At 35.2% G+C, this 23,195-nt stretch overlaps 1 protein-coding gene across 8 annotated transcripts in view; it reads right to left on the bottom strand.

Moving 5' to 3' along the window:
- The window catches only part of RNF111 (ring finger protein 111), a 74,527-nt gene that overhangs the window by 29,552 nt on the left and 21,780 nt on the right, over positions 1 to 23,195 (bottom strand). For all 8 annotated transcript variants that reach the window (XM_012728744.1, XM_012728743.1, XM_004687738.2 and 5 more), the window contains 3 exons: positions 18,996 to 19,891; positions 3,773 to 3,899; positions 676 to 839 (listed from right to left, as the gene is read on the bottom strand). In XM_012728744.1, the coding sequence (XP_012584198.1) occupies positions 676 to 839; positions 3,773 to 3,899; positions 18,996 to 19,872 (1,168 nt within the window). In that variant the 5' untranslated portion in view covers positions 19,873 to 19,891. The remainder of the gene's footprint in view (positions 1 to 675; positions 840 to 3,772; positions 3,900 to 18,995; positions 19,892 to 23,195) is intronic.

Raw genomic sequence — 23,195 nt, forward strand, 5'->3', positions numbered from 1 at the left:
TATGGTGAAGCCTCTCGCCACCCCTGAGCCTCTGGCCTGTACCCCAGTTCTGTATGCATAAAATAAATAAACCTTAAAAATATATATGTATATGTATATATGTATACATATATATATATATATACACACACACATATATAGAGAAATATATATCTTTCAACCACTTTCTCTAACCTCTATTTTCCAACTCTAGCTTTGTTTCCTCTGGTACAGCTGTAAGTGAAAACAAAATAGTAAAGCTTAGCAGCATAGAAAGTACCAGCAATATTACATTAAAGGATAACATAATTTACAAGCAGTATAGCCATTTAAATTTAGTTACATTGCTTTCTTGTTGTCTGTACTTAACTCTGCTGTTTCAATTTTTTAAGGCAAGGTATAAGTATATCAATAATGTATATAAAAGTAATAGGAACGCAAGATCAAACTAACACTTATAAAAATATTTTTCCCTAAGGAAATAATTACCAAGTAATAAAATGACCAAAAAGATTAAAATTTTAAGCACAATTTATAAACCCAAGTTGTTCGATTAGCTGAAAAAAAATTAGGAAATAAAACAACTTCCCTGCAATTTAATAGATTATCATTAACCGATAATAGAAGCTTCTCACATATTACGACATTACATTTTATCAAATTCTCTTCTTGTACACTGTTACAACTCCAGCTTACCATCTTCATCAACAGTAAGGTCCACAACTTCTGCTGCATTCTGCCTCAAGGGCTGTATAACAGTAGAAATCCTACTGCGGTTCCGTGGCTCCTGTGGCCTACTTGTGTGAGAACTTGAACCTTGGCTCCAGTGAGATCTGGAGTGTCCAAGGGTTGAACGAGACCTTAAATGACATCAATATTAAACTAGTAAATATAAAAAAACAAAAAATATTTAGTTACCCAAGAGATCATAAGCTTCTCTTATAAAATAAGTTGTGATGTTCTTCTCAAGACTTCTCCAAAAAAATACTGGTAATTGAACTCAGAATTATATAACTAGTCGACTTATTCTGAATGAAATGCCTAGTATATATTCACCAACCAAATGACCTAAAAATATGAGAAATTATATACTAGACAATTCACTGGTATAAAATACAGAATTCCTGCTTTAAGAACACTGTCTTTTTTCAGTGGTGTTTTGAATATTCATTTGGGTTATATATTCAATTATGTGCATTTTCTGCTAATAACAAATTATTCATCATAGGTACAGTAGTAAACGTCAATATCCTAAACATTTAACAATGTTCACATTATCTTGGGTAGTTAATACAGATGGATTTACAAAACATGACTTTGGCAGCCCTAAAAAAGCTAAGCTTGTGGTACTGACTTAAAGATTTAAGGCACCAGATAGATCTCATAGGATCAGGAGCGATAAGGATAGTTGTAGCTAGTTCACCAGTTTGAAGTCTTAAGAAATATCATTATTTGAGCTATTCTATGCTTCTAAAGCATGCAGCCACAAACCTGAACACTTAACATTTTATCATCTTTTAAATTTATGTATATGGAATGGTATTGTTCTAAATTACAGGTATGGCTTTTAAAATTTTCACCATAACGATCTGGACAGCAGTTACAGAAGGATAATATGCAGTCCCACACTCCATGAGAAAAATAAATCTTTTTTAGAAAGGTAGATCTTTACAAAATTTTACTCCTGCCCAAAAAGAATGCAAAACTGCTTTTAAGTTTACAGTCACCATATGTGGAAAGGGTGAGCCAGATCCATTAATATGCATCAGAGGTATAAGCTCTGACTGCTCAGAAAAGAACATCAAAAGTCAAGATGAGTTGAAAATGGTCTCAGCAAGTATAGAGTCTGAGTTTAGAAAGAAGCTCAAATTCAAGAATGAAATCCTTAAGTAAAAGGAATATAAAAGTCAACTCCTGGGCCCTCCCAGGTGGCAAAGCAGGTTAAAGCACAGCACTAAGAAGCTAAAGCCACTTTAGCATGAGTTCAATCCCCGCCCCAGAGGTGACCCACATGGCGTGGCAGACCTCTCCTGACCCACCCGCTGCTCCCCTTAGCAATGTATTTCAGTAAATCTGCCTGTTCTGCTCCCCCTCTGTCATTGGTGAATCCTCTCACCACCCCTGTACCTCTGGCCTGTACCCCAGTTCTGCATGCATAAATAAATAAATCTTAAAAAAAATTAATTCCTAAGACAGGAAAAAAAAAGGACAGCAAGAATTATATAGATGAGGCATGATAACAAAGGCACATAACAGTAGACAAATGTCCTTGGATGAAAAGGTTTTAGATGAGGCAATGGATCACCATTCCTGAGAAACCAAGAGTCTGTGATGAGAATGAGTAGTCCATCATTTCCGGGGTGCCGCAAAAAGTTCCAGGTCCACTTTGTAGTGCTTTTGTGACAGCTTCATAGGATGTCCTAACTCCAAAAATTGTGCTGAATGAACTACTACAAAATTTGACATATGGAAACAGTTTTATGGAGGTCTTAGGAGATCCTATGATTAGCAACAACTTTCAAACCCCCACACCAGAAACACAGAAACACAGGTGAATTCTCTCTAAAAGAAGGGCCAAGAGCCAGCTAAGGAGTGACAAGTATCCCAGGCAACAATGAGAGAATAAACATGGATCATGAGCACTGTAACTTTTTCAAGATTACTGTCCATTACTATTTATCTGCTTAACCACTAAGCAGGTCTATGACAAGAAATACCTTCAGTTCCACAAGAAAAACAACAACAAAACCCACTTAATTCAGCAGCTTTACAGTTGACAAAAAGCTGAGTCAGTATTGTACCAAATACTATGCACAATGACAAAATAACTGTGGTACATATGGCAGAGAATCAGTTCTCCTCAGAGTCTATGACAATCACAAATCACAAACAGGGATACACTATAGTGTGCTCTATTCCATGCCATCAAAAGTAGTAGTACACTAAGTAGCAAGTAACATGCTTCCAAAATTAGTGTTTTTCTGTTTTTTTTTTAAATCAGTAACAAAGCAAATTGAATATAATGAAAAATGGATTTCTAAAATCATTGACACAAAAATTAAGATCCTTCCATAAGTTAGTATATCAAAATAAATGCAGCAATACTTCACTGCTTCTCTTAAAATTTTTGTATTCATCTAAAGCGCAGGTAAATACAGAATTAGCGTTTCTTTCATTCTTTTTTGTTTAAAGTGATTCTCAAGAGAGCAATTTCATTTCCAGTTATTTATTAAAACAAATGAGGATTTTTAGCATTTATTTTTTAGTACAGGGTTTAGGTGAAGTTACTGAGCAAATAAGAAAAACAATTCAAAAGTATATTTTATACTAATTGCCCTAACTTAATATCATAAGATGTCAATGACATCTTAAAACAAATAGATTATAATAAAAAAGGACTATTTCAAGATTAACACTCTTTAATATCTTTCTCCACTTCAAATGTTAGTGCCATCTGAAAAATATTTATGTATTATTCACATCCTCAAAGGCATTTATGATTTTGAATCTAATACTCTATTTGGTAAAACATTAAATAAATTTACAATTTATCTCACTCTAAACTCTCACTGTATATTCCTGGTGTTTAAAAAATACTGACCCCAATACATCCTTATTTAAAATCTTCTTAGTAAGACTAAAACAGCCTGGTTGGGAAAAACTACCAATTTGTCATATGCATATTCAATCTAAGCTCAACAGCAAAAAAAAGTGAACATACCTGCAGCATACAAATATATTAAAATACTTATATTTAAAACTTTAAATATACAACTGGGAATTAAAATCTTACCTAAAGCTTTCTCCAACTGTAACAATCTCCACTTCACTGTCAGTTGAGGTAACATTAATTTCTTCATTGGCAGTGACCTGTGGCGTGGAGGAAGCTTCTATCACCACAACATCTTCATCGATACTTCCTAGAATCAAAAAGAAAAGACATTTAAAGAGCATCTGCCTGTGCACTAGCAGAGAAGACAAAAATTTTTATTTTAACTTTGAAGATTATCAATTAACTATAAAACTAAAATCTTCTGTCAAAATTTAATTTTTTAAAAAACAGAATAAAAACAGTAAAAACAGTACTTACATTCTTAATCTGCAGTTGTATGTTTGTTTCTTCTTTTGTTTGTTCCTAAATAGTGGTCTGAATATGAATTTGCATGATCTTATAGAGAATTATTAACCTGTACTATGTGAAGAATTATTAACCTATACTATTCCTTCAGGAATAGTACAATCCCTAAAATATTAGTCCTTAAATATCTAAAATAAAGAAGTTACATTTGCTGCACATTTCCCCCCAAGTTGTTTTTATTTATTTATGTTTGTTTGTTTTTATTTTAATAATAAGGAATTCTTTTGAGAAAATACACAGTAACATTTTAGATTTTTCTTAGGCTCATATTTTCTAAGTCACTCTAAATTTGAAGAATGGAAACAGAATTTAGGTTTAAGGTGTTCCTGTAACTCTTTACCTCATCTAGAAATAATTCTTTTTAAGCTTTAGACATTATAAATAGATTTACCTATTCCTCCATGACTGACTAGCTATTACCAAAACATTTACTGAACAACCCTTTCCCACGGCTAAATTTTAATAGCCTCCTTCAAACATTCTTATGTTTTTGGGTAGGTTGTTAAGTCTTCTAAGCCATCTATCCATTCCCTTTAATAAAGATCACAGGGTTGAGGTAATTGCGCTTTTTTAAAAACAGCTTTTCTGAGGTTTAACTTTCATACTTCAAAATTCACACATTTTATCTCAAAGAGATATGTGCATACCCATAGTCAAAGCCAAAAGGTGGTTAAAGCAACTCAAATGCCCATCAATGGACAAATGGAAAAACACAATGTAGTATATATGCAAAATGGAATACTATTCAGCCCTAATAATGAAGGAAATCCTATTTGCATGCTACACAAGATCAAACCTCAAGGACAGTATAGTAAGTAAAATAACCTGATTACACACAACAAAAATACTACACATCATTCTACTTATATGTCTAAGCAGTCAGTTCATTAAGAAAGTAGATGAGGTAATGGGAAAGGTAGTCATTTAATGGGTACAGAGTTTCAAATTTCAAGATGAAAAAGTTCCAGAGATCTGTTTCACAATGTGAACAGATTTAACATTACTAAATTGTACACTTAAAAATGGTTAAGATGAGGGGAAAACAAGCTATCTTCCATTTCTTGTTGTTTTTCACAGAGCTGATGCTAAATGTTTTCTTAAAAACATTCATCTCTTCACGGGATTATGGTGATGGCACTCGGGTGACTTGGTGATGGGAAACCCGCGGGGATTACAATTGAGATGGAAAAAAAAAAGTACAAAATGATGTAAAAATAAACTGTTATAAAATTTTTTAAAAATGTAAAAAAAAAACATTGCTCTCATTACTATTACCTATCAATTCAAGTCAGTCAACAGTTTATAAATTGTATTTGTGATATTTCCCTAGAATATTGAGAACTAAAATTTTCATCCACTTAGTATATAATTCATTGATTTTAGTAAAATTTATAGAGCATTAGCTATTGCTCAAACCAGGTTCAGAATAATTTAAGCATTCTAAAAAGGTCCTGCATGCCATTTCAATTATCATCCTTCCATGCCTATTCCTACATCTCTACAATTAAGCTGGTTTCTGTCAAAATGGATTACTTTATATTTTCAAGAGTTCTCTAAAAATGGAATCATACCTTACATATACTTTGGCTTCTTTCACTCCATGGAAATAGAGATTTACTCATGCTGTTATGTGTGCCAACAATTCATTCTTTTTTAATGCTGAACAGCAGCCTATCATATGAATATAGCACAATTTGTTTAACAAAAAATGTGTGGCTATCACAAATAAAACTGCTATGAGCATTCAGCTGAAAGTCTTCACACATACAGGTACTTTCATTAATCTTGAATAAATACTTTATAATTTGGGGGTACTATGGTAAATTTGTTTAACTTTTTAAGGATCTGCCAAATTGTTTTCCTAAGTGGCTGTACAATTTTACGTTTCCACCAGGAAAATAAGGACTTGTTTCTCCACCTCCTCACCCATAACCATTATTGTCTCTTTTTTATTACAGCTTTCTAGCTGATATACAGTGATTTTCATTTTTTATTTTGATTTTCATTTCTATAAGAACTAATTATATTTAGCATTTTTTTCATGTATTTATTAGCCACATGGATGAAATGTCTATTCAAATCCTTTGTCCATGCATAACTTGCACTTTACTTTAAGACTAAGTATTAGGGATCACTGTTTTTTCCAAGTGATTTTGTTCTCTTTTTAACAAAAAAAATAAAAAAAATATTTTTTTGAGTTAATAATGGTGTACATCATTGTTTCCATTATAAAAGTGCAGGACCCCTCCCTTCAGGCATTGTTACCTCAGTTCACCCACCACAAAAAAAAACATAGTATACTGCCATACAATCTTGTGTTTCCTTCTTTTTTGTTCTTGTTCCTCTCCTCTCCCCTCTTCCCCTTGAATATAAAGATAGAGACTAGTTTAAAAACTAATCCTTTTATCTGATTATTGAGCTGAAGCATCAAGGAGGAAGGAGGTTGGACAGGGGTAAGAACAAAGAGGGAAGGGAGTTCAAAGGACTATGAAGGTGACCTATAGGTGAATTGGTGGTGGGTGCACAACAATGGTAATACCTGATGAGGGTTTCTAATTAACTCAATTAAAAGTAAATTAAGGGCCCTCCATGGTGGTACAACAGATTAGGATACAGCACTGTAAGCTGGAGGCAGCTGCTTCAGTGCAAGATCAATCCCTGGTGATCCACATCGCGTGGCAGACCTCTCCTGACCTGCCCGCTGCTCCCCTCAGCAGTGTACTTCATCAGTTGGCCTGTTCTGCTCCCCACTCTGACTCTGGTGAATCCCCTCACTGCTCCTGCCACCCTGGCCTGTACCCCAGTTCTGTATGCATAAATAAATCTTTTTTTAAAAAAAGTAAATTAAAAAAGAATATACTGTTGCTAGTCACAGCAACATGAATGGAGCTGGAAGGGATAATGATAAGCAAAATCAGTTGGAAGAAGTAAATCAAATACCAGATGGTGTCTCAATTCTTTATATAGTAGTCCCCTTACTTACCACCCATGGTTTCCGTTAACTGCAGTCAATGACAGTCCAGCAATAAAATATACAGTAAGATATTTTAAGACATGTTCACACTCTTTTACTTCAGTATATTGTTAAAATTGTTCTATTTTCTTTTTAGAGATTTTATTTATTTATGCATATAGAACTGGGGTACAGGCCAGACCTATAGGGGTGGTAAGAGGATTCAACAGAGACTGAGTGGGAAGCAGAACAGGCAGAATGACTAAGTACACTGCTGAGGGGAGCAGCGGGCAAGACAGGAGAGATCTGCTGCACCATGTAGATCATCTCCAGGGCTGGGGATCAATCTTGCACTGAAGCAGCTGCGGCTAGCTTGCAGTGTTGTGCTTTGAATAGCTGCGCTGCCAGGAAGGGCACAGAATTGTTCTACTTTATTATTATTTACTGATTTTATCTTTTATTGTGCCCCTAATTTATAAACTAAATTTTATCATAAGTATGTAAGTAGAGGAAAAAACATTGAATATACAGTGCTACCTGTGGTTGCAAGCATCCACTGGGGTGTCTTAAAAAGTATCCCCTGTGGATCAAAAACGGTGGGGGGAGAGGGAAGTGCAGTGGACTATGGTGACGGCACATGGGTGATTTGGTGATGGGAAGTCCACAGGGATTACAACTGAGATGGGAAAAGGCACAAAATGATTTAAAAATAAACTATTTAGGCCCTCCCTGGTGGCGCAGCGGGTTAAAGCACAGCACTGAGAATCTAAAGCCACTCCACATGAGTTCGATTCCTGCCTGCCCTGGAGGTGACCACATGGTGTGGCAGACCTCTCCTGACCTGCCCACTGCTCCCCTCAGCAGTGTACTTCGTCAATCTGCCTGTTCTGTTCCCCCACTCTGTCTCTGGTGAAATCTCTCACCACCCCTGAGCCTCTGGCCTGTACCCCAGTTCTGTATGCACAAATAAATCTTTAAAAAAAATAAATAAATAAAATAAACTATTTAAAAAAAAAAGTATCCCTTGTGGATAAGAGTAGACTACTGTATATTCAGAATATGTCATTTATCAGACATATTATTTCTAAATATTTTCTCCCAGAAAGTAGCATGTGTTTCCATTTTCTTATTGGTATCTCTTTAAGTCTAAGAGTCTGTAGTTTTGGGTCCACCTAAGCAATTTCTTTGATGGCTCATGCTTCTGATAACATATGTAAGAAATCTCTGCCTAATCAAAAGTCACTGAGGTTTTCTCCTATGTTTCCTCTACTTCTATAATGTAGCTTTTATATTTAAATCTCTGATTCATTTTGATAATTTTTGTATCTGAAATGAGGCAAATGGCCTAAATTACCATTTTTTGTATGTAGATCTACAATTGTCTCAGATCCCATTTACTGCTTATTTTGCTACCTAGTAGTAGATTTGATACTTCATATTATTCTTCAGGATTATAAAATTATTTCTGAGAGTTGGGCTGGGCTGGCATTAAGCAACACTAGTGAAGCCCTGGCATCACTACAAAATGTAATTTTTCAAACAAGAATAAATCTGTTATCTTTATTTTCAAGAAAATCTATAGTTTGGTCTGACTAGGTCATTTGCTTCATAGAGGCCAAATATACTCCTATTAAGGTCCCTTTTGGGCCTTCCCTAGTGTGGCACAAGGGGTCAAATCTCAGCACATGAAGCTCTCCGCAGCCACCACACCACAGGTTCAATTCCTGGCCAGGAAGGTGACCCACATGGTGTAGCAGACCCCTCCTACCTTGCCCACCGCTCCCCTCAGCTGTGGTTTTCTGTAGATCTGCCTATTCTGCTCCCCACTCTGTCTCTAGTGAATCCTCTTACCCCCTGCACCTCTGACCTATCCCCCAGTTTTTGTATGCATAAATAAATGAATCTTAAGAAAAAGAACAAAAAGACCCCTTTTAAATGCTTTATTACCTTGTGTTCTTTAAATAAATTCCTCTTTTCCACTATATTTTATATTAGTATGTGGATATACCATTGATACTGTACGTGCCCTTTATCCAACTCTTACTGACTCTTGCTTATCATAACAAATGATTCACTTTCTCGTCACTGTGGAATTTATGCAGTCTACATTGCCTCAGCCAAGGCGCCATTCCTTGGCAACCTGGAATTTCATCTCTACTACATCTCTCTATCATCAAGCATCTATCTGCATTATGTCAAAAGCTGGCCAATATATGCAGGAGTTGCAATCCTAAACATACTCTCTAATATGCCAAAAAGAATAAAGTAGGCACTGGTAAATCCCAGAGGCAAGGAAAGATCTGATTTAGAGAAGTAAGTTTGGGCTTTAATATTTCACAATCCTGTGTTTATATTTTGAAATATTTGCAAATGTTTATATTAGAAAAATTAAATAGAAAAAAGAAAAATTTTAGAAATTTTAGGAAACAAAAAAATTAGAAAAACAGAACACAAAAGTTATGAGATGTGCAAAATTTTAAATCATTCTAATTCTTAAAGACTACACACAACTGATTTTTAACAGCAAGAACATAATTTATAGAGGCTATGAAATAACAATATTTGCATGACTTTTACAATAATATTCTAGATTCAATTTCCAAATTACTTTCCAATCTTGCCTCAGAATCATGTATATGACACAGCTTAAAGCAAGAGTAAAAAATAAATCATACCTTTTAAAAATTAAAATCACCATGTGTTGGTTTTACTCATAGCAGGAGTATAACGGACCAGGCGAGAAAATAACAATAATGAACAGGTATATACCAGACATATTTTACAGGGGTGGAATAGGAGATAGGATCAAAAACAGTGGGGGGAGGGTAGTGCACTGGACTATGGTGATGGCACATGGGTGATCTGGCGATGGGAAGCCCTTACGGATTACAACCAAGATAGAAAAATGCACAGAATGATGTAAAAATAAACTATGATTTTTTTTTAAATCATGTGTTTTAAAAATTTTCCTTATTTGAAACAACCAAGTGGACATTACCATTCACATGGAGAAAAGCTGTATCTTACATATAAACTTTATTGTGATTTCTCTCCATGAATGCGTCCATGAAACTTCTAAGAGTTGATAAAAGATAGTTATTAAACACCTTTTATAGTTAAGCAAAATCAAATACAAATGTAACATGTTAAAATTCCAAAGATAAATAATAATATAGATAACCATGCTAATGCATTATAAATCTATTTGTATAATTTTTTATAAACAGAGATTGCGTAACTAAAGATAATATAAATAGCTCACTTAAATACTTTTATTCACTTGCTTAAACATCGTTATTCTTAAAAAGTACCTTTACAAGCATCACTCAAATTTAACACAATTATTAACTAAATATTAGTCACAGAGAGCAAGATTTTGACATCCAAAGTTTTGTTTTCTCCACAAAGCGAATGTTTTAGCATTTTCTTACTTAAAACAACATTTAAAGGAAACAGTCTTAAATTTATAAAGTTAACCCATAATAAAGTTTTCTAAGGTTCAGGAGACTAGGTCACTTTTTATTTAACCAGTTTTATTTTTATGTTGTCTTTTTACATTTAGAAATATTAAAGGATAAGAAACTTAGTCAAGACATTAGTCTAGACGGACTGTAAATGACTTTCTTTAAAAGATTACTTATGCTATGTGTACCTTTTTAAACACCCAGAGAAAAATAATAAATTAGAAGCCAAGAAAGAATGCATGTAATGAAACAATGGTGACAAAAATGATGACTTCTCTGGTAGTGTGCTTCACAAACTTCCCAAGGTCCATTTCTATTCCCTGATATGGGAAGCCAGATTCTCTTGGCTGCAGTTACAAGCACTGTCAGCCACTATAATCACTAATTACCCTGGTTCCTACATGCCTTAAGTCTGGCATGATACTAATAATAAGAATAGCTTCCAATTTGTATCATGCGAAATATTCTATATGTCTGTATCAAGAAATTGAAAATTAGAGAGTTTTGTGACTTGTAGAGCAAACAGTAAGCAACTCTCGGAATTCAAACCTTATTCTAATTCCATAGCTCTGACTTACTACCTAAACTGCATTACAGTACAAGAACACTCAATATGCTAGTTATTATCAAAAGTATCTTCCCGCTACCTGCTGCTTTTGCTCTCTTTCAATCTTTTGTGGCCACAAAGTTACTGAAATTATAGCAGCTCTCTTCTCTGGACTCCTGTTGGGTTATCTATCCAACAGAAATGAACACACACACGCACACACACACACACGTATATACACAGATTAATAACCAAATGTTCATAGTTGCATTATTCAAAACAGCCAAGTTCTGAAAACAACTCAATATTCATCAACTGACAAGTGAAAAACAAAACGAGATATTATTCATATAATGGAACACTAATAGAACTCAATAATAAAAGACTGAGAAACTGGAGCCTCCCTGGTGGTACAGGGTTAAGTCTCAGTGCTATCAAACTATCGACAGCCTCTGCTGCGGCAGGAGTTCAATCCCCAGCCAGGGAGGGAGCTGACCGACATGATACAGCAGACCTCTCCTGTCTCACCCACTGCTCCACTCAGCAGTGCAATTCAGTAGATACACCTGTTCTGCTCCCCATGCTGTCTCTTGTGAATCCTCTCACCCTCTGTACATCCTGCCTATACCCCAGTTCTTGTATGCATAATTATATTAAATAAATCTTAAAAAACTAGCTCAGTCAGATCTACAAGAGACAGAACAATGAGAAGAGCTGGTGTGGAGATCTACCACATGCCCTCTATGAAAATATCTCCTGGGCCCAGGGAACTAAACCCCTGCCCCAGAGGTGTGGAGCAAGACTGCAGCTTCCATCTGGGGGAGAAAAACACCAGAGATGTGACTGGGGACCCAAGGCAGGACTGGAGGCCACAAAAGGAGACGAGAGGAGATAGACCAACCAACTGCTGAAATCTATCCTCACTAGGAAGCGCCCCCGTTGGCAGGAGTAGGGTTCTGAAGGCCAGATTATAAGAGACTCAGAAGCAGCATCACAGGTCAGTCAACGGAATGGATGGTACCATCAGTGTGGATGCGGAGGAACAAAATCCAGAGACCGCACTGGCCTGGACAAAAATGGGAGTCTCCTGGACTGCAAGAAGCTCCAAAAGCAAGGGTCCCAGAGAACCACTTGACACACCTGGCCTACAAGAGGTTTCTGAACAATTCTGCCTTGCTACCTGACTCACAATTGCTCCTGGGATTAGAACATCCTGTTCTGCTGAGGTCCAGAAGCCCAGGCCCTACCCAGGAAAAGGACAAAGTTCCAGGAAAATGACAAGGCCTGTGGTGACTCATTGCAGCAGGAGAGTAGTCTTGCAGCAGGAGAGTAGTGGGAGTGATCCGAGTTTGGTTATCAAGACCCTGGTGAGCAGGGTGATGGAACACAGGTGGATTACTGGTGGGATGGACATACCTAAGAAGAACAATAACTATCGCAAGATGGCCCACAGTGTAAGAAAATATATTTTAAAAAATTAAATATAAAGTAAAAAAAGAAATCAAAAACATTCATGCAAGTACATATATTATATTTCATTTATATGTTATATCTAAAAAAGATAAATCTATACGGAAATCAGCACATTAGCAGTTGTGTGGGAAGGAAGACTGGACAGGCAATTATAACAGCAAAAAAGCAGGAGCATTAAGAGATCTAAAACTGTATTGTGGTAATGGTTATTCAATTTTAAATTCACTAAAATTTATTGAATTGTGTAATTAAATTGATGAATTTTATGTAGATATAGTATACCTTAATAAACCAATTTTTTTAAATTACATAACATTCCCTGAAAGATAAAAAAATAGATTTCAATAAATGAAAAAAACATGCCAATCCTAAAGATGGCAGTTTACTTTAATTTAGCCTACAGATACAATTCCAATAAAAATACCAGTATGTCTCCCCACAGCACCCATTCTCAGTTAAACAAATTGATTATAAACCAAAGGAATGGAAGATCTAAGCACCTGTGGAAACTTAACACACGACAAAGATGATATTCTCAAGTGAATAGGAAAAAGTTTAATGATTGGCTCAGGGACAACTGTACAGCCACATTTTAAAAAACAGATTCAAATTTCATACTGTAAATGAAGATACACACCAAATATATGTGTTCTAAATGTTAAAAAAAAAAAGTGAGAGAAGGAAAGAGATAGTACAAGAACTAAGAGAAAACTCAATTCCCTTGTAAACTTGAAATGGGAAAACATTCATAATTATGATTCAAAATCTAGAAGCAGTCAAGATAAAAGTCAATAAAAATGACTAATCAAAATAAATTTGGCAGGATAAAAATATATATATATAACAAAGTGAAAGTATATAGGATTTCCATCTCTAGTACATAAACTCTTCTAAAACTGGAACAATGAAGAGCAACATCCTGATAGAAAAACATACAAGAGATAGGTTTTTTAAAAAAATTTTAAAAACCAGAAACAACCATGTTGTCAAGGATGTGGTGAAAAAGCAACCCTCTTATTCTATGAACTGGTGGAAATGTAAGGTGGTCCACACATTCTAAAAAGCTGTGTGGAGGTTTCTCAAAACATGAAAAATGGATCTACATATAACCAGGGAAACAAAAACACTAGTCCAAAAGGAAATCAGCAGTCCTATGTTTACTGCAGTGCTGTTTACAGTAGCCAAGTTATGGATGAAAATGAAATGCCCCAAAACAGATAAACAGATAAAGAAGATGTGGAACAGAAACACAATGGAATACTACTCAGCAACCAAAAAAAGGAGAAACTCAGACCATTTACAGAAACATAGGTGGAGCTGGAAGAGATAATGCTAAGCAAAATAAATCAGAAGGTAAAAGATAACAATAGCATGGTTTCACTTACATGAGGAATACAGAGGAACTAAACAAAGGTTGGAAGCTGACCATAGATGTGAGGATCATCAGGGGAAGGGTTGGGACAGGGGCCAAAACAAGGAAGAGCACAAGGGACTGTGATGATAAATCACAAGAGAACTACAAGCAGCTCCCTGGTGACTCAGGGGTTAAAGACAATGTTATCAAGCTATCACCAGCAGTAAAATGTTCAATCTCTAGCCAGGGAGGTGACCCACATGTTGCAGCAGACCTCTCCTGTCTTGCCCACTGTTTCCCTCAGCAGTCTTATCTTCCTGTTCTGCTCCCCACTCTATCTCTGGTGAATTTTGTCACCAGCTGTCCCACCCCCAACCCTGCACCTCTGGCCTGTACCCCAGTTCTTACATGCAAAAATAAATAAATCTTGAAAAAAAATTTTTTTAAATGTATACACTTGTTATTTCTTACCAATCAGAAGGACAAAAATCTAAAATTTGACAAGAAATTCTATGGGAAAACAGACTGCTGGTGGGCATTCAAAATAATTGTGACTTCCATGGAGAAACACTTGGCCATAATTTTTAAAATAACATACATATTTATTTTTAACTCAACAATCCTTTGCCAGAATTCTATCCCTAAGAGACAATGGCAAAAAAAAAAAAAAAGAAATGAAATATACAAAAAACTACTTATTGCAGTGCTATTCTTAACAGCAAAATCTTCAAAGTGTTTGTTAACAGGAGACTGACTGAAGAAACTATGGTATACAATGCAGTTTATGAAGTAGTTAAGAATGAAAAGGAACAAAAGTACATACATAATATATTCTATGTCTCATATAGTTTTATTCCCCTCTAACATCTCTCTAACCCTAATTAAACTGCACATTAAGTGAAAAAAGTGAAGCACATATTTGAGTAAGAGAATGGGATAATATTTTATACATATAAAACCTTTTATATATATATTTATATATATACATAATTGCTTATATTTTTCAAAAAGAAAAAAAAAATTGGAATAATAAGCCAAAACAAAAAAACTAATGAAAAGGTTATCCATGTGGGAGATGAGGTCCTTTATTAGTGTCAAAACACAGAGAACTGGCCAAGGGCAAAAACAAATGACAAAAATGAATGAATAAATGAGTGAATGAATGAATAAGCACCCATATTCTTTAGAATTATTTTAGTAATTCGACCCCCAGCCTTTGCTTTGGTGTGAGTTCGATCCTCAGCCCCAGAGATGATCCACATGGCGAGGCAAACCTCTCCTGACTCACCCACTGCTCCCCTCAGCAGTGTACTTTGTTGACCTGCTTTCTCTGCTCCCCACTCTATGTTGAATCCTCTCACTACCCCTGCACCTCTGGCCTGTACACCAGTTGTGTATGTCTACATAAATAAATAAATCTTAAAAAAAAAGTCCTACTCCTAAAATTCAAAATATTCATAGAAATCAATGATTTAGCTTTTTCCCCTTGTGCCACCAGGGGACCCTGAACTAATGTTTATTATACAGTGTAAAATTACTGATTTAACTAATATTTTTAGGTGATTTAGTAAAATCACTTAATTATCTACCAACTGTGTCTTAGAGAATTAAGAAACAACAAAATATTTAATATGTAAAGCAGTCTTTCCATTATATTATACCAATAACCAGTAAGTACTGAATAGAGTAATGAGAAAATTACCCCAGCAGAGTAAAGATTATTCATCCATACAAATCATTACTATTAAAGATTAGTAAATACAACTAGCTAAATTTGAGAAATTTCAATCAACTTCTAATACATACTGGACAGTTTGGAGTTTGAATGTTGTCACTTTAAATATATATGCTGAAAAAAACCCTACCTTTCAAGAATCTAAACAAGTCAATTTTTTGAAAGTTGAGATTTCTTGATAATTGAGCTAAATCCTATCAAATTTTTGTTCATTTTGAACAAATCATTCTAAAATGACTTTCAAATGTTTCCAAATATGAGGGTGAGGATTAAATGAGAAAACATTTAAATCACTTAGAATACTGTCAGCACAAAGTAAGCACTCAACAAATGCTAGGTATTTTTATTATCATGACACCAGCCACTATTTGATGGTAAAGAAAATAAATAAAAACTTCTTGTAGGGTATTCTGTTAGCAATAGCTAGCAAATTTTTAAATACATATACCCTCTGATTTCGTTAAATTATTTTTACACTGGTTTACAAAATTGCATGCTTAGGCAGAAAATTGTCACGATGAACACTCATGCAAAGGGAATATGATGCAGATATTTTTAAAAATGAGATACAGGGCCCACCCTGGTGGCGCAGTGGGTTAAAGCACAGCACTGAGAATCTAAAGCCACTTCCTCATGAGTTCGATTCCCGCCTGCCCCGGAGGTGACCACATGGTGTGGCAGACCGCCCACTGCTCCCCTCAGCAGTGTACTTCGTCGATCTGCCTGTTCTGCTCCCCACTCTGTCTCTGGTGAAGCCTCTCACCGCCCCTGAACCTCTGGCCTATACCCCAGTTCTGTATGCACAAATAAATTAAAAAAATAAATCTAAAAAATGAGATACAAACTGATATGAAAAAACCCTCATTATTTAACCTTACATATATTTTCACATTTTGGAAGGAGATAAGAAACTGCTGATAAGGCCTCCTTGCTGGTGCAGGGGGTTAATCTCAGTACTATCAAACTACAAGCAGCCAGGGAGCTGATCCACATTGCACAGCAGACCTCCCCTGACTTCACCTACTGCTCCCCTCAGCGGAGTATTTCAGTCAATCTACTTTTTCTGCTTCCCACTCTCTCTTTGGTGAATCCTCTCACCCCTGCACTTGTGGCCTGTACCCTAGTTCTTGTAAGCATAACTTTTAAAAATAAATCTTAAAAAAAAAAAAGACTGCTGAAATGTCTTTGGGTAATAAAACTGGGATCTAAGAAGTGGCAGTAAACTTTTATTTTATACTTTCAGGTACTTTTATCTTGCCATCTTGAAAGAGAGTGTGTGTGTATATAGACTTTTATTTTAGAAACAAACTCTTAATATTGACCTACAACATTTATTCTGTCCTCATTTCTCCTACAAACATCAGGCCCTTAGAACTTTTGCTTCACAACACTAACTATCCTGACTCACAAATTTCAAGCAGAAACTGAGCTCTTCCAAAAATAAAGTCTTCACCTTCAAACTACCTGAGAAAAATACAAAATGTAACAATCAACTAAGAAAATTTCTATTTTTACTCCTTTTTTCTCATGAGACCTAAGGGAATGATTGCCGTAACCTTTTCCCACCTATTTTAAAACAAATATTTTGGTAGATTATAAAAATTAATTGACCATGGCTAAGACTAACAATAAGAACAAGTTATTGGTTCAGGGTTCTGGAAAAGATAAAAAAATAGAAACAGAGGAGGAAAGGAATCAAATAGAAGAAGAGAGAAAAAACAAGGAGAACAGCCAATCTGCTGAGTAGATTAATAAGCTCTACCCATAATAGGCAAGACAGCAAGCAAAGACTGGGAAAGCTTTGTGTCAGTTTTAGAACCCTTATCTTAACCCTTTAAAAAACTCTTCTTACGATAAATAATGGCTGACTTCATTTGTGGAATATGAAGCAATAAGACAAAGGAACTGACAAAACTAAAGCAAAACAAGCCCTAGATATATGACTGAAGAACTGACGCTAACAGAAGATGAGGAAGGGAAAAGTAGGAACAAAGTGGATCAGGAGCCCAATGATCATTGGTAAAGGACTACAGGTGCTTTATAGATAGTATAGTACTATATACTCCCTGAAGAAGTATGCACTCATTCTCCTAAATAATATATAGTGTTGTAAACAATATTACCTCAATAAAATGCCTCATTAATTAAAATATAAAAATAAAAAGCTCTCCTACCCCCATTTTCATATACTTTCACAAGAAGTTAATCTTTTTCCTCAATTCACTTGGCTCTTCAATATGGAACATATTTGTACTTCAGAAGCTGTCTGTATATGAACTCATATTTGTACGTCAGAGACTATCTGTACATGAACTCACTTTTATTGGGGAGCAAAAGAATGTTCATATTACCCTATCAATTAAATTTTAACTGATTAATCAAATGTTCTATTAAGTTTAAAAGTTTGTATTCTAGTATTAGAATGAAAATTACCACTCACTTTTTTTTCATGAGTTCTGAAGAACATGCCATAATAATAAACAATAAGAAGAGATAGCTTAGGACCCTCCCTGGTGGTGCAGGGGTTAAGTCTCGGTGCTATCAAGCACACCAACTACTGTGGCATGAGTTCAATTCCCTACTAGGGAGCAGACCCACATGGCACAGCAGACCTCTCATTTCTTGCCCACTGCTCCCCTCAGCAGTGTTTTTCAGTAGATCTGTCTGTTCTATTCCCCACATTGTTTCTGGTGAATACTCTCATACCCCAACACATTTGGCCTACACCCCAGTACTTGTATGCATAAAAAAAAAAAATTAAGTCTTAAAAAAATAATAGGCGGGCCCTCCCTGGTGGCGCAGCGGGTTAAAGCACAGCACTGAGAATCTAAAGCCGCTTCCGCATGAGTTCGATTCCCACCTGCCCCGGAGGTGACCACATGGCGTGGCAGACCTCTCCTGACCCGCCCGCTGCTCCCCTCAGCAGTGTACTTCATCGATCTGCCTGTCCTGTTCCCCACTCTGTCTCTGGTGAAGCCTCTCACCGCCCCTGAGCCTCTGGCCTGTACCCCAGTTCTGTATGCACAATAAATCCTTTAAAAAAAAAAAAAAAAGGTTATTTTTCTCAGCTTTTTTTTTTGAGGAAAAATAATTTAATGTGTACAAAATGGCAAAAATTCTTTTTCCTCAAAAAAATAAAGCTGAGTTTGTTACTGCCACTAGAAAATTCTTACATTTTTAATCTTAGAATTGAACTCATGATTTAATACTAGAGTTGGCAAATATTTATACAACTTAAAAATAAAAGTTTCTTTCAGTATACAATGAAATCACTAAAATATGGAAGGAACTAAGCACAAACACAGTGCTGCATTAGCTTCCATGTTTTACTCAACTTAAGAATCATTTTTACCTGAGGGAACAGCTGGATTATTTTGGTGGTTTTCACTGGTAGAAACAAACAAATCTTCTTCTCCTTCAGTTGATGAGCTTGAAGAGGATTCACTGCTGAGGTCATTCTCACTAGAACTACTAGAACTGGGTAGCAATGCATATTTTCTTCGGGCTAAAACCTCTCGTTTTTTCCTTTGCATTAATATCCTCTCTTTTTGTTTCTGTGTCCTCTGTGAGGAGTTATTTTTTACAAATCTCTTTCTGCATGGAAGTCTCCTTAATGAACTGCTATGAAAACAGGGTCTTTTCATTAACAGTCCCGAAACAGATTCTGTCTCCGTCCGAGGCCACTTTTGGGATCGTGCACTGTTAGTTCTACTTTTAGCACTCAAAATAGCCTGGGAATGTCTTACAGAGACTTCTTTATCCTCATCTGAAGTCACAGTATCAGAATCTCCAAAATGCAGACTAGATGATGGAGAAGAAAGACAATCACTAAAGGAAGAATCGTTATCTTCATCACTTGGTGTTTCTAGGTGTTGCCTCAATCCTAATATTCCCTGGTTCTCTTTAACACAATTTTGCATGTACGAAGGGCCAGCCTGCTGGCTTTTGCGTTTTTTCCTCACAACACTCTTTTCTTGTTCTTGTTGGGTACCATTCATGTCCTTCTCTTGTTTTTGAGAATCATCACACAAATGAGAGAATTCATTCCCCACTTTACTATTAATCATCTCAACTCCTGCAGGGAAACTTTTGGCTGCCCCAATGGGCCCTGGATGCAAGAGGATCCCTTTCAAACTCTCCTGTGTCTTTGGTGCATCAGAAGGAATCTCACTCTTCATATCCACTTTTAAGCTATAGAGCTTGTTATATTCAGGAGTCCATTGAGACATGGGAAACTTTAACGAAGGCCTAGAAGACACAATTAGATATTTAGAAGATTGTTAATGTGTTTTACTATATTATTTAATAGACAGCTGTTCAGATTCTACTGAGAACTTCCTTCCTTGTAATTGTATAGAACTATGATTGTATTCCTTATACAGACAGGACTATATTGAGTCATTTTAATGTTCTTATAAAACATTTTTCTCTGACTCCTCTACCCATGCTATGAGCTACTGATCAAGGGTAATGAAAATTAAAGCATCTATATCAATACAATGCATAAACAAAAATGGTGATAATGTCATGATTCAAAATGCAACACAGTCATTAAAAAGGTAATTACTGTGACAACAATGGGCTTCCCTACTAGTACAATTTCTAGAAATACAGTTAAGCCAACCTGCAAATTTCTATTAACCAAAGCCAATCTTATTATATATCTGCTATCAGTAAATAACATATTTCATCAACATCAAACAATTTCTTCAAAATCCATTATATAAAAATAAATGAAGACATTAGAATTCAACTTTGGTTAGTCAGCAAGTTTTTCTTCTGGTATTAAATTTCAAGTAATTCTATTAAATTTTTTCTTTATATCCAGACAGTTAACTATGTTAGAAGAAATACTATCAATGATAAATTAAGGTAAAGATAGGTTTTTTTTCACCTGATTCTCTGCTTCATGCTACTCTGTTCTCTAATGAGAATCTGAATCAGTTGCTAGACAACAGACACAAAGATGACTTTTCAGGTTTAGACATAAACAGGAAGAAAGGAGCCAAGACCGTGAGTTGCTTAAAAAATCATTCAGTGAAGGTATCAATGCAGAACATAAAATCGAACTTTCTAGAGTTAATAAAAATGTATCTAAATCAATCATTGAAACTATGAGCTACTGATCAAGGGTAATGAAAATTAAAGCATCTATATCAATACAATGCATAAACAAAAATGGTGATAATGTCATGATTCAAAATGCAACACTGTCATTAAAAAGGTAATTACTGTGACAACAATGGGCTTCCCTACTAGTACAAATTGTTATTAACTGTTAATTTTTAAACTTAAATTTTTATTGACATATAACAGACATGTATTCTAAGTTAATAACTTGATGAATTCTCACAAAATAACACATTATGAATCTAGCTCCCAAAGAAACATAGATAACCACTTCTCTTCGTTCTACCAGAGTTATTATGATCACTACCCTAACTTCTAACACCATAATTCATTTTGTACTTAAAACATACTTTTAAACCACTTCTTAAAAAAAAAAGGCAAAAAAGGACATTAATAGTAAATGTTTTCCTTTCCCCACAAAAGCCATACAGAAAAATACAACCTCATAAGGAATTTCACTTTATTATCTACTATCAGAACAAATGACAGTAATTTAAAAATGAAACAGCCTATTTCTGCACAAAGCTAGAAAAACATCCTCTTTTATTCTGATTTACAAGGATAGGCTTGTAATTTTTGGTAATGTATCCAAGATAAGCCACTAAGTCCTATCTGGAGTTCAGCAGGATCAGTGGTAAATGAGGAACAACACAAAGTTGGGTGAACATGTATTTAAAAGTGAGCAGATTACAAGAGGCAGCCATTCAGACAGGATCATTATAATTAAATGCAAGAACACACAAGTCACAATAAGATACAGGTACATGTGATTTAAGAAACAATTGAGGTAGGAGGAATGCTAAGCTGGCCATAATAAAAAAAAATATTCACCAGATAATGACAAATGTTGGGAAGGCTTTAAAGAAAATGGGAACTTCACACATTGCTTATGGGAAATGTAACCACTTAAAAAGTTTTTGGCAGTTCCTCAAAAGATTAAACACCATTACCATGTGAGCCATAATTTCACTTCTGTGTATATGCCCAAGAAAAATAAAAACATACATTCACACAAAAACATATACAAATACTTATAGCACCACTCACTGGCATAGCCAAAAAATGTAAACAACACAAATGTTGATTAATTTACTACTACACTCATATAATCAATTATTACTCAGTAGTCAAAAGAAATTAAGTGCAGACTCATGTTATACATGAGTGAAGCTAAAGAAAACACCATACTAATAAGAGAAGTTAACAAAAGACCACATATTGTAGGACTCCTTTTATAAGAAATATCCTGAACAGGCTATTCTACAGAGATAAAAAGTAGATTAGCAACTGCCCAATGCTAAAAATAACAGAACTGAGGTGTGATGTCCAGAGTGTGTAAAGGCTTTTCTTTATCAATCTGAAAGTGTGCTAATATTATTGCTGTTCAACTGAGTGAATGTTCTAAAAACCACTGAATTGTGCACTCTAAAAGAGGGATTTGTGTGGATATGAGTTATCTCAATAAAGCTGTTGTCAAAAAGTTGAAAATGTGTCAAAATTTCTGAGTGGCAGTAATTTTGGATCCCATTAGCATCAAAAAAGTAATGTCATTTGGAATGATCTAGGATTCTTCCAGAAATCTATGTCCCCTGAAAGTTGTATTGAATTGGAAATAGTCTTTATTTGTTCAAGAAAAAAAGTGTTTTACACCCTTCACCCTTAAAAACTAAGTCAATCTCTGGGTCTTGATAATGGAGATCCAAGAGATGATGAAAACTTGCCAAAAGGACAGATAATTTCAAGAACGTTAATCTATAAGTGAGTTTACAAAGAAGTGATTCACAGCATAATTTACTAAACTCAATTTCTTTTCCATCAGCTTATGCCCCAAAGCCAAAACAATGAACTCTTTTTGGTGAACTGTGTTCGGGTTTTTAGTCAATTTTGTCTGCTCAAATGGAGGAAGGAAGGGAGAGAGGTGGTGTGTTGTATGCATATCTGTATACCAGAAACTACTGAGTTATGTTATGTAGACATTAAACGCAAACTTAATATCTGAACATCAATAGATACAATAAGATCGAAATCATATCAACTATTTTCTCTGACCACGAAGGAATCAAACTAGAAATAAAAATATGAAGAAGGCAGAAACCCACCTACTACGTGGAGACTAAAACTCACACTACTGGAAGACCATTGGATCAATGAGGAGATCAAAGATGAAAATACTTGGAGAAGAATGACAATGACGACACAAGTCTCCAAAACATATGGGACACATTAACAGCAGTTATAAGAGGAAAATATATAGCAATACAAGCTCACACAAAGAAACAAGAAATAGCTGAAAGAAACAACCTAATGTCCCACCTTAAAGAATTGGAAAGAGAGCAACAAAATAACCCAAAAGCCAGCAGAAGACAAGAAACAGTAAAAGTCAAATCAGAAGTAAATGAAATGGAAGTCAGGAAAACAGTCC

Source organism: Condylura cristata, unplaced genomic scaffold (genome assembly GCF_000260355.1).
Source record: "Condylura cristata isolate star-nosed mole 26May11 unplaced genomic scaffold, ConCri1.0 scaffold00023, whole genome shotgun sequence".
In the NCBI taxonomy this organism is placed as follows: Eukaryota; Metazoa; Chordata; class Mammalia; order Eulipotyphla; family Talpidae; genus Condylura; species Condylura cristata.